Source organism: Peromyscus leucopus, chromosome 8b (assembly GCF_004664715.2).
Source record: "Peromyscus leucopus breed LL Stock chromosome 8b, UCI_PerLeu_2.1, whole genome shotgun sequence".
Taxonomy (NCBI): domain Eukaryota; kingdom Metazoa; phylum Chordata; class Mammalia; order Rodentia; family Cricetidae; genus Peromyscus; species Peromyscus leucopus.
This window is the reverse complement of record NC_051086.1, coordinates 54,442,101-54,454,729: the sequence shown is the minus strand read 5'-3', so window position 1 is coordinate 54,454,729 and position 12,629 is coordinate 54,442,101. Positions and strand designations below refer to the sequence as shown.

Here is a 12,629-nt window from a genome sequence, read left to right as displayed (position 1 = left end):
TTGGATGGTGGCTCTTTTCTGAAGGGGAAAAGAGGACCAGTGGATCTGGGGAAGAGAGGAGGGACAGGTAACAGTGAGGAGTGGAGAGAGGGGAGGCTGCAGTTGGGATGTATTCTATGAGAGAAGAATAAAGAAAAAGAAAAAATCTTCTGAAGGAATCTTTGGAGGTTGGTACACTCATGAGCCCCCCTCTTTTCTTAGGAAACCCTCTTCTGTTGCTCCAGTTCTCAAATGGAATCTGGTGACATCATTTTATCCCTGCCTGTGGCAGTGTAATGGCTTATAGCGTTGGTAGACTCTGGGTACCAAATGATCCTTGTCAGTTTCCTTAGTCTCACTTTGCAACACTCTCTTCAAATTTCTCAGTTTATTCTCACTTCCCTGCTGAGGTCCCAAGGCACATGTTGGGTAATAAGCACTTAATAATCACCAGCTAATGTTGGTACTGAGTAAATACACTTCAGGTAAAACAGAAATAAAATCATAAGGCCGGGAGACATGTGCTTCAAAGAAGATACATCAGACAAGAAGGGACGACAAAACATCAGTGTCCACCTTCATAACCTGCTGTGCTAAGTGTCTTAAGGAAGCCATGAGACCTTTCTACATCACATCATTCTATAGTCTGCAATATGACCTGTCAACTCCTCCCATTACCACCACCTACTCCTTATGCTTCCCTTGGTTACCTTGGAGATCCACAAAATGAGGGAGGTGCACAGCAGCCACAGCTCCCTGCTCAGCCTTGATGTCAAACAGAGGCCCAGCCACCATGTGACTGTGCTGCAAGGGAGTCTTGTCCAGGTGTTGGCTCCAGGCACAGAATCCAATCTCGATGGTCACTGCCCTTGTCACCACAAAGCGGAGTCCTGAGTTGGGACAGTGGTAGGAACCAGGCACAGGGAACTGAACTCTAGAAGAGGGAGAGGCAGACACCAGTGAACACCAGCTCTGCTCCTCTGCTGGGTGCAGACCCAGGGCAGGGCTGGGGACACAGCAGACTTCAGCCAGATGGCTCTGAGTTCTGGTTCCTCTGCTGTCTGTGGATCCCTGACTAAGTCATTCAACCCATATATCTATTTCCTCATCTGTACACAGGGTAATGACAGCACCATCTTACAGACTTGTGAGTACTGAGTGATCTAGAGCAAACCTACAGATAACACACACCTGGAGCAGTTAGCTATGCCTGTGATGATGATGAGGGTGATGAAATAGATCTTCTCTCTCTCTTCTCTCTCTCTCTCTCTCTCTCTGTCTCTCTCTCAACTATGAGGTAGGCATACTGAGATATTTAAATGTGGGTAAATGTTATGAAAGGTGAAGTTCTGTCTTAACTTTGGGGAGGCATAGCAAAATGTTTGTGTGTGAAGACACCTGTTGTCCTGGACTCACAATACTGTGACAGTGGTGACAAAGAAGGAATGTGAGTAGTTGAACAAACTTGGAAAAATGGTTGCTGGAGGTGAATAATTGGACAGGGAAAATCTTATGTTCTCCAGTTTTGTAAATGTTTGAAAATTTTATGAAAAAACCCCCTATTTTTAAAACAGCCCCACTTCTTATTCCAGTCCTTGCCTTGCCTCTTGGGTTGGTGATGGGGGGAGAAAACACAGTAGAGACTAGGTGGGTGTTATCTGTGGGGATCCCTTGTGGAAAGTGTGCTGGGGAAAGTCAGCCTTTGCCAGGCAGAGCTTACTCACCGGTACAGGTTCCTCTCACTGTCAACCACCTCAGTAGCCACAGGTCCTGTAGGGCCCCAGAAGTCATCTTCAGTCCCCAGTGGTTCCAGGTGCTTGTCTCTTGGGGAGTCAGGAGCAGAAGTATGGAAGGACTCTGGAGGTGTAAATTGTGCGTACCACTCCTCTGGAAGAGGCTAGGAAGTGGTCACTCTATGTCTCCTCAGCCCTCCTTAGTACTGGCCCAAGGCTGAACTCTGTTTCCAGGTTGGCCAGCCTATGTTTTACCTATGTAGTGTGTCTACAGACTTTATTGTTTATTGCTGTTCCTGAGTTTACCTGTATTCTATGTACATACGTATGTATGTATGTATGTATGTATGTATGTATCTATCTATCTATCTATCTATCTATCTACACACTACTACATACTATATACATACAAATGTACACACACACACACACACACACATAGTGTTTTGTATTGTTTCTTACAACTTGCTTGCCTTCTGAGTAACTCTACCACTCCAATATCTGCTCCCAACCCAGTCTTGTGTTTCATTTCCTATTGGTCCAGAAGTGTTGATTTTCCTAACATGTCTTCAGTGGGTAGGTTGTGAAAAGAATCTTAATGAAAAGATGAATGAGCATGGATGGAGGTGAGTCCCAGGCCATAGCAGCTCAGAATGAGACAGGGAGCCCTGGTACAGAGCCTGATGCAAGCCAGACATTGATAGAGGGGCAGCGCCAGCCCCCAAGGCTGGGAGAGAAGGAAGCAGTCCTCCCTCTGTGTTCTAGTTGAGGAAGATCTTTAAAGGGGTGGGGCTCTTTGTGCAGAACTGTCCTGGTCCATGTCAGAGACAGGGGGATAGAAATGAGTTCCAGCACAGCTGAGATCATGTCTTCTCTATGTGACAGGGATGTTGCACCCATGAAATCTCAACAATATTGCTGCCTCTATAAGATCTGCACAATGACAACACCAGTTGTAATGCTATGTGGATGGAGGAAATCTCACAAGGTCCCAGTCACAGATAACAGCTGCTAGAGAGGAATAAAATCAGTCCTCCTCAGAAAGAACTCCATAATAGGTTATCCAATCCCAAATGGTCAGCCTTAAAGATGTATACTTGACCAACTCCAAATGGGGTCATCAGGTTGTATTAATATATACATATTCACACATATATGTATTCACACATATATTTAACAATAATATTTAAGAAGAATTTATGAATTAGAGAGAGAGAGAGAGAGAGAGAGAGAGAGAGAGAGAGAGAGAGAGGTTGTAGGTGGGTCACAGGAAGACAGGTGGGCAGATAGAGGGGTAGAAATGATCTAAATGCAGTACCCATATTTATGTTTAAAATTCTAAAACAAAAACAAAATAAATTTAAAAAAATGATGACTTCCCTCATAGATTCCCCTTCATTTAATATTCATGATGCTTCAGGCCTGAACCCATCACATACCTGCCTGTAGTCTCTGCCATTTAAATGAGTTCGGATTATCATCCATTTCTTCTCTATCCATGTTCTTAGTAGGATCCATCACACGTGGATTCCTAAACACAAACAAGTCCTTTTCCTCAGATGTCAGGAAAAACCAGGGAAATTGGGTTCTGTACACAATATTCCCATAAAAAATCTAAGTCATTGAAGTTGAACTCAGTCCTGGGCTTCTTCTCAGAGCTGTATCTCGAAGAATGCTCCAATCCTAATGGGTATCCATATCCCAGAACTGGGATCATCTCAACCCTTCCTTTGCTCGAGTTTGAATGTGTATCTCAATGTTCATACATTGGTAAGTTAATCCCCAAAGCTGCAGTGCTTATAGGATGTAGGATAAGACACTATGAGATCATGAGTGCTCTGCTTTAACAAAGGAGTTAATGTCATCATCACAGGAATAGATTCCTGTGGCCTGACAGGACTTGTCACTAAAGCCACCTTGGCCTCTCACTCTCAGCCTTCCCAATTGCACAGTTGGATGGAACAGGAAGAAAGGCATCTCTAGATGTAGGGTCCATGCCCTTACCCTTCCCTGTATCCAGAACTGCAAGAAATAATCTATGTTCTTTATGTTAAGTGTCCAGTGTCAGACATTGAGTTATAGCTGCACAAAACAAACTAATAATCACTCACCCTGAATGCCAATCACCTAGATAGTACCGCCAAAAATCTCTCTCCTTTCTGTTCTCTATTCTCCCCCTCCACACTCCATCCTTGTCCTAGGATGGAGTGAGGAGTGTTTTGAACTACTGCAGCATCCTCTGACAGGTATCCCTGCTTCTGATCTGGTCCCTGCTAGCTCATTTTCTACATAGCAGCTGACCATAAAAAGTGGGTAGAGATGCCCCTTCATGGCTGAGGCACTGGAATGCTCTTCATTTCCTCTGGGGAGAAACAGAAGCTTCTTAGCATGGTTCATAGTTCTTGCTGTGGCCCCGGTTCCTCTCCAGCCTCTATGTCACCCTTCCCTGCTCACTGACATCTAGACCAGTGGCTCTGAAATCACTGTGTTAAAATGTCACCTGGACAGCCTGCTAAATCAGAGAGTTCACTAAAGGAAGCTGCCTCACTGGAGATTCTGAGTCAGCAGCGATGGATTGGGGCCTGAGAACCTGCATTTCTGTGGAGCTTCCAGATGACAGTGAGGTAGAGCAGATGGTCCCACACATTGTTTCCTGTCCCTCAATGAGCTGCTCTCTCTGCTCCCTTACAATCTCTATGTCTGCCTGGAATTTTCTTCTTCTAGGCTCATCCTTCATTTCCAATCTTTGAGAATTCACCTCAGCTCACCTCAGCTTTGGATGAGTTCAGAGAGTCCAACACTGTAATAATATGGTTCCCAGGTACAATTATGTGACTGTGGGAGAACAAGTGTCTCCTCCCTGCTGGACTGAGATAGCAAATGTTGGGCAGTGCCTGTCTTGCTCACTGATGTGGACTCAGATCTCAAAACAGTGTATGATGCACAGTAGGTCTGCAGGAATGTCTGTTCAATGAGATGGCTGACCCTCCTAAGTCTTTAGTACACCCTCCATTCAAGTGTGTCACAGCAGCTAGGAACTTGAGAACAGATGGAATTCATGGTCATGAACTGAACTGTGCCAAAGTGGGAGAACATGGGGCTTCTGGAGTGGAAGATGACTTTCCTGTCCTGTGACTTCTCCATCATACAGTGTGTGTGTGTGTGTGTGTGTGTGTGTGTGTGTGTGTGTGTGTAGTGGACATTGATACACATTGTGTTTTTTTCCCCTAAGAGTCTTTCTGTCTGTGTCTTTCTCTCCTAGTTTTGGTGACTATTTTCATTGTCTAGTGGTCTGGGTTCACTGTTGTCTACTCTTATCTACTCTTATCACACTTGCTGTGCCAGAGGACTCGCCACTAACTAAGCTTTTCATATTATTTTTCCCAGTTGAAGAAATTAAGAAGGTATACTATATAATTTTATTTTTTAACTTATACAACCATAACACACACACACACACACACACACACACACACACACACACACACACACACACCACACCTTCTCACTCTGGTCATGTGGTTCCTGGTTTCTTCTGGCTCTGCTTTTTCTTTCTCATCACCCAGGACCCTGTTCCCACCTCTCAGCTCATCAGAATCCACATAGGTGCTGGGTTGACCTGTAGGAGTTCTGTGCCCACACCTTACCATATGCTGGAGATGAGCAGCCGTGGATTCTTTGCCTCCAGAGTCCTGAGCTCCATCATCACCTGGTCACTGAGAGGGGCCTGGTCCAGGCTGTAAGCACAAGAGGGGGCTGTTTCTTCTGGGATCCACCACAGGATCATGAGGCCTCAGGGTCCAGGATCCTGGACTCCGTTGTCTGTAGATGGAGCCAGTGAGGAGCCTTATTAAGGCTTATTCAGGATTCAAAACCAGGATAAAGGATGGAGAGTAGCAGATTGCATGGAGGGAGAAGTGTCCATGACACAGTCTCCATGGGGCTGGGTCAGTGTGCAGGGAGATCTGAATTTAGAATGAGGTTCGTTGGAACTTTCCAGAATGAAACGCAGGTCTTGCCCTTTATACCCATGCCCCACAGTTCAGTCATTGGAAATAGACTGTCACAGGAAAGGTAACAAGAGGGGATGCTGGTTGGCAAAGGGCCACACAGTATCCTTCAGGATTTTCAGTGACTGGAAATCATGGTCATATCTCCAAAGGGAATCTGGGTAGCTCTTCAAAGTAAACACATAGTGCTGGGATCATGGGTATTCTCCTTGAGGGAAAGAGCCTTGGTTCCATTCTAACCTCCCTCCCCGTTCCCTCTGGTGTTAAGGGAGGAAGCCTTGTTCTTACACAGCAGCCACTACCTGAGGTCTGCTGGTCCCATTCTTGTGATCCTCAAGTTCCAGCATTTCTGGTGTTAGGGTAGTGACCTTCCCTGGGTTTCCACATCCTCAGTCCATAACCGTAGCTATATCACTCCCATCTGCCTATTGTGAGGCACAGACAAGGATGGAGGGGAAAGGGTCCTGCACCTGTGAGAGGTTAAGCAATGTCAGGTGCAGCAGACGCCAGCTCTGAACAGGCTCTTCAGCCTGTGAGAAACAGTCATGGCTTAAAGCAGGCTGGGGAACAAAGGTGCCAAGCAGCTGGGCCAGTTTCAGCTCCCAGAGGGTGGAAAGAAAACTCTTCACTGCCCAACTGCTCCTGTGCATTCAAAATTGAACCAGAGAGCTACAGTGATAGATAAGTGGTTAAGAGCACAAACTGCTCTTCCAGAGGACCTGAGTTCAATTCCCAGAACCCACATCAGGCAGCTCATATCCACCTGTAATTCCAGTTCTGGGAGATTTTGACTCCTCTGGTCTCTGAGGACACCTGCACGCTCATCTAACAATGCTTCTTAACCTGTGGGTTGCGACTTGTGTGTGGAGGTGTCTAATGACCCTCTCACAGAGGTTGCCTATGGACATTGGAAATATTGACTCTTTATATTAAAATTCGTAACAGTAGCAAAATTATAGTTATAAAGTAATGAAGAAATAATTTTATGGTTTTGGTTCACCAAAGCACGAGGAGCTGTATTAAAGTGTTACAGCATTAGGAAGGTTGAAACCACTGGCATATACATACACAAGATTAACATGATAATAACAATAGCAATAACAATAACAACAACAATAATAGAGTTGAAGAAGAAGACTTGACAGAGGGAAGTCTTAGGGAACAGGCCTGCTGGACTCCTGTTGCCTGAAAGAACCAGAAGACTCTGGGTACAGGGATTGGGAGCCTCTGTGGTTCTCTGAGCCCATGAAGGGCACTGGCCAGCAACCTCTGGGAAGTTCACTAGAAACTGGCTGTGGGCCGTGCTGGGGAGGTGGAGGCACAGGAGAGGGAGAAGCTCAGAGACGGCATGAAGGGGCTGAGTGGAGGACCAGGGTCTCTAGTTTGGAGGCTTCTGAGCATGTGTGAAACTCTAGTGCAGGGGGAATGTCACCATTTCTGGTACAGAGGACTGTCTCAGGCTGCTGTAGTGAACCTGGTGACTCTCCAGGGCTCCAGCCTCTTTCTATTCCAGAGCTTTCCCCAACCCTGCTTCTGTTTGGGCCCTGGTCTCAGCTTGGGCCAAATCAAGTACTACTTCTCCTTCAGGCCTCAGAAAACTCTCCTGAGCCATTCAATGAAGTCCCATCTCTCACAGCATGACATTCTCACAATACTGTTGACTCCATGGCATTCAGCAGAGCTTGTCAATACAGAGTCATGTGTTGGTGTTTGATCTATGTCTGTCTCTTTCCACATAGCTTCAGGAGGACAGAGCCATGTGTGTTTGTAATTTTATCCCTAGGGTCTGGGTTAACCTGATATGAATACATACATGCATGGATTCATGAATGAATAAATGGTTGAAGTATTGTCCTAGAGTAAGGCAAACTTCGGAGTCTTTCAGGATATACAGCCTTGCTAATACATGTGATTCCACTGTGTCCAGATATCTACCTGGTATTATCTTTGTTTTTATAAATGTACATTCTGTGTCATTACAATCTATGAGGTGGGTATGACATTCTATTTAATAGACGAGGAAACTGAGTTTTAGAGAAGACAGTGACTTGCCTAAGTCCCAGAGTGTAAGTGGCACAGCTGGTCAAGAGCCAGGCTGACTGTGCATTATCTGTCCCTTTTCTTTTCTATGTCTTGTCATGTAGTAATGCACCTGTGTCTCTTCCCTTACCTCCTGCTCAGAGGGAATCTCAGGTTATTACTTACCACAGGATGCTGAGGTTGCATTTCCGACTCTTTATCCCTTACACAGCAGCCTCACACCAAGGTCACCCAGGTCATTCAGCTGCAGGTCTAGCACAAGCAGGCTAGTGCTAGCCTTGAGCACTGAGGCCAGGTCCACACAGTGTCTGAATGTGAGGCCACAGTTGACAAGCCTGCATGGGAGATGCTCACCATTAGCTTCTCCAGGCTCACTGCTCTTGGGAACTGAGCTCAGGTCTCCCTTTGTGAGCCCTTGTGTGCTGTGTTTGGCAGTGTTTAGCTCTCTGGAGTGACCTTTCTAGTCTGGGTGGATAATCCATGCTTCCCAAAGCTGAGCTGCAGGAGCAATGACTACAGGTTGGGGACCACTGCTCTGCTGTGGCTGACCATGGCAGAGCTCCACAAGGCCCAAGAAAGCTCACTGGTATATTTCAAGAATCATCTGAAGTGAAATTCATGAGCCATAGAATAGGGCATGATCTAACTTGGCATGTAAAATCTTGATAAAGATAGAGTCCACAGACACAGAGTAGATGTGGGGAGTGGGAGGAGGGATGAAAGGGGGATTTGTGGTTGGTATGTAAAATGAATAAAAAATAATAATAAAAAAACAGAGTAGAAGGCTGGTTACAAGGGCAGAGAGTAGGAGGAAACAGAGAGATGCCATTTCCTGGGCCTGGAGCTTTCTCCCCTTGGGCTTCCCTTTGTCTCTGTGTTCTTCAGCTCTCCTAGGCCCTTTCATAGAAAGTTTGCTCCACTGAAGACCTCAAGGGCCTGTTTATAGTGGGGTTCGTTGCTGAATGTCAGTATCTCATGATTCCCCCAAAACATAATCCCATTTGTTTATCATAGGCAATCTGGCATCTGTTACAGGTGTGGTCAAGACAGTTTGATAAATATCTGATGAATATGAACCCTCGCCTTAAACTCAGGTTGTGCATTTGGTCTCCATTCCATCCATCCCTGCTTCAGGGGAGAACCGAGACCAAACTCACCACAATCTCCTAATATGACATCCACGGCCTCTCAGGATCTTACAAAGTCTACACAGTGCAAAGAGGCTCACTGGATTTCCACTTAGGTCCAGCTCCTCCAGGCTTCCTGTGAACTCAAGAGTGGAGCAGAGAATCTTCCAACTGGTATCTGTGATAGGGTTCCACCTGGACCTGAAGGAGAGAGATATAGGGGGAGGTAATGAGGGATGTAACTTGTTGTGTGCATGGTCTGAGGCGCACATCCTCACACAGCACATTAGGTTTCTGTTATCCTGAGTACCAGACTTCAATATGCCATCTCCAAGATTCACCAGCTTCTACATGCTCCTTTGTTCCAACATCTGGATCCTCTCCTCTGGGTGATTCCTCATCTACATCCTTATCATAGCATGTTGTATGTCTGTTTCTGACTATTCTAGGTGTCCCACAGGGTATGAACTGGTGGCTGGCATCTTTTATTTTTAATCTATCGTACTAAGCACAGGGTCTGGCACAAAGGAGGACCTTGTTAACTCAGACAGTCTTCTTCCTTTTGATGTGACTACAACCGCTTCCACTGGAACAGAATTCTAGAGTCTCATGAAGGAAAATTGAAAGGGGAGGTGGAAAAGAGCTCAGCAGAGATGGCTGAGCATGACTGTGATGGGATGTTAAGCATGATTATAAACACTACAGATGTGTTGGTTCACATGGTCCCTACATCTTACAAGAATAGAAGACTGCAGAGAAGAGAAGAGAGAGAGAGAAGAGAGAGAGAGAGAGAGAGAGAGAGAGAGAGAGAGAGAGAGAGAGAGAGAGTTCAACTCATAGTGGTAGTGCATTTCTTTAATGTGAAAAACCAAACATATGAAGGCAGGAAAAGAGTGAGTTCTAGGCCAGCCTAAGCTACAACCCTGAAGAGGCTAGGAGCAACTCCAAGCCTGGCCTGTGCAATGTGTTATCCCAAACACTATAAATGGAACAAAATAATAACAAACTAAAAAAAATGCAACCCCAGAAACACTTATGAAAAATGTCTAACTTTAACTGTAACAAAAGGTAAAGGATATTTCATTCCAATTGTACAAAACCAAAGAACTGTCAAGGAAACCAAATACTAAACTTTGAAGTGTGGTGCTTTTTTAAAGGCTTATTTATTTTTTACTTTATGTTCACACTTGTATTCTTCCCTGTCCTTGTGTACTCTGTACATGCAGAAATCTGCAGATGATAGAATCAGGGTCTTGGATCCTCTGGGAATGTAGTTAAAGGTGGTTGTGAGCTATATGATGTGGGTGCTGGGAATGGATCCACATTCTCTACAAGACCAGTAAATGGTCTTAAACATGGAACCACTCTCCCAGCTCTCAAAGGATAATAGTTTCGGTGCGTGACTAGTATTTGCACTGAGTAAAAGTGGAACTTCAGAATGTATTATTCAAAAATCAAGAGGTGTCTTAGGAGCCCCACACAGAAATTGCTCACCTTGCTATCTTTGATACCTTAATTCCCTGGGCTGGTCCTTTCCCTTCCCTTGGCTTTGGACAGTCTCCACCTCTGACTGTTTCCCTTGTGTGCGATGACCTCTTGCTTGTCTCCCTACCTTGTCTGGCTGACATTTCCTCTCAACGTTCCCTTCTCTAGCAGCTGAAGCCTCTCTTTTTCCCATGGGGTTGTCCCAGGATCCTAAGGCCACTGTCTTTTGCAAACAGGATGGTGTTCCTGGTTTCTCCTGCTGTGTCTGGCCTGTCTCTGTACCTACTTCGAATTCTTCTGAGGTCCACATCAGACCACTTCTACTTGCAACATCAGTATCAAGGTCATCCAAGGCTTACTTGTATATAACTATAGACACTTAGTAACAATCTTCAATGTCTACGACCAGAAAAATGGTCCAATTGGCCAAGATATTCTCTTTAGGAAATATTGTAATGCCATTCAGAATGTTAAGTAGACGTTTAGTAAACAGAGAAGACGGTCTGAATTCATTAAAAATATAACCATGAGTATAAGATACTATGTGGCTCAGTTATACTATAGAAAAGTATATAGAAAAAAGATTAAGAGGTATACTCCAATTCTTTACTGCATGCTTTGTACAAAATCTAGGATCTTGAGATTCCTAACTGTGGTGTTTTGAATGAGATGGTGACCGGAGGAGAGATCACAACTGCTAGACATGCAGCACTTCACGAACGTGGTGGGGACCACGAGCTGTATTAGATTATCATTATGTTATATTGTTCTTTGGGAAGATCTTGTTTTAGGTAAGCTCGGGTATTACAGTAGGGTGAGACAAGGTGTAAAATCTGTCACCTTATTGATTCTTATGCCGATTGGACAGGGAAGCGTAGTGGGTTTAACAATCAAAGAAGAGCAAATTTTCACGTCTGGAGCACGCCACCTCAAAAGTCACCCAGGAGAACCACTTTTTTACCCGCTTCAGCTCAGGTTTTGCCGCGACACTTTCGCGACGACTCATCAGGAAAGGCATAAGATTGTAAACTGGGCGTTCTACCGCATACGTGTAAGCGGCCGCTACCAGTTTTACACATATTTCCTTCTTCCTCACTATGCCATAAGTATCTGGGGCGCGCCGACGCTGTGGAAGTCGAGGCTACCCATGCAGGACCGTGCGGGAGACCTGGGAGTTAGTTCTTCTGACAGGAGCACGAGACGATAAAGCGAGGCCACGGCAGTGAAGTACAAGCGAATATCTATACCGCGAGATTGCCTTGGCCACGAGATGTTTTCTATGCCTACCAGCAACAGACAATTAACCCACACTAGACAATCCTCTCTATCATGAGTTCCATCCTTAGCATTAAAATTTTGAGACAGTGGTCCAAACCTATGTAGCCCAGAATGCTGGATGCGGGGGACTACTTGGTCTTACTTGCCTCTAGCGGCACAATTACTGTTAGTTTTGGTATGTACAGGTGTGACAACCACGACCCAACACGCTCAGCGCTTAACCCCAACCACTTCTTCACATCGTCGTTCCTCGCCCTCTGACCTACAGAATGGAATTCTGGAGGCTAATAATTTTTATCTATTTTGTTTCGTAGTAATAAAGTGTGAAATAATTAAAAAATGTTGATATACTCGGTTATTTTGAAAGACACTAACTATTCACACAGTAATAATTTTAATATCTCAGGAAACCTTATACATAGGAGTGGCTGGTATTGTTCACTATAAAAAAGTCATTGAGCTAGAACAACCTCTACTTATGACTGAACTAGTACAGGAGATTTATTAAAAGGCGACGCCAGGCCAACCATAGCCCTCACCTAAAAGAGGCATCGAACACAACACTTTGTTTTGATCAACATCTGTCTCTCTGACCCATTTTCTTTCTTTCTACTCCTTCATCCCCTTCCTGTTCTTCCTAACAGCTGCTTCCCCAAACTACTTTTTAAAGTCATTTACCTTTTCAATGTGGGCTTTTGTTTGTGCTTGTTTATTATTTTTTTTGATATGTTTGTTGTTCGGTCAAGCTGGTGTCAAAGCCAAGAACTTCTAGAAAATCTTCCCAGTTTTAGCCAACCAAGAATCGATTGGGCATTTCAAATGTATGCTGGCCCAAAGCCCAGCTCCAGGCTTATCTGGGGCCAGCTAAAACAATGTGTACGAAAAGATAGACTGCAGCGTGAACGGAAAGGAGACCAGAGGAACATATTGCTCTGTGGATTTACTAAACATGAGTATCTATTAACCCCATTCGGGCT

At 44.9% G+C, this 12,629-nt stretch overlaps 1 protein-coding gene across 1 annotated transcript; it reads right to left on the bottom strand.

Moving 5' to 3' along the window:
- Positions 1 to 254: 254 nt before the first annotated feature.
- LOC119086956 (NACHT, LRR and PYD domains-containing protein 1a-like) lies at positions 255 to 5,968 on the bottom strand. Its single transcript, XM_037201058.1, has 4 exons — positions 5,360 to 5,968; positions 3,152 to 3,243; positions 1,704 to 1,866; positions 255 to 913 (listed from the first exon to the last, which is right to left on the bottom strand). Exons 1-4 carry the CDS (start codon positions 5,497 to 5,499, stop codon positions 664 to 666), a joined length of 645 nt encoding a protein of 214 aa, XP_037056953.1. The 5' UTR covers positions 5,500 to 5,968; the 3' UTR covers positions 255 to 663.
- Positions 5,969 to 12,629: the final 6,661 nt, after the last annotated feature.

Coding starts and splice junctions, on each gene's coding strand:
- LOC119086956 (XM_037201058.1), bottom strand. CDS start 5,499: ATGATCCTGTGGTGGATCCCAGAAGAAACAGCCCCCTCTTGTGCTTAC. Junction 3,244..5,359: donor CTGCTCATCTCCAGCATATG/GTAAGGTGTGGG, acceptor GTTTGTGTTTAG/GAATCCACGTGTGATGGATC. Junction 914..1,703: donor AGTGAGAGGAACCTGTACCG/GTGAGTAAGCTC, acceptor TCCCTCTTCTAG/AGTTCAGTTCCCTGTGCCTG.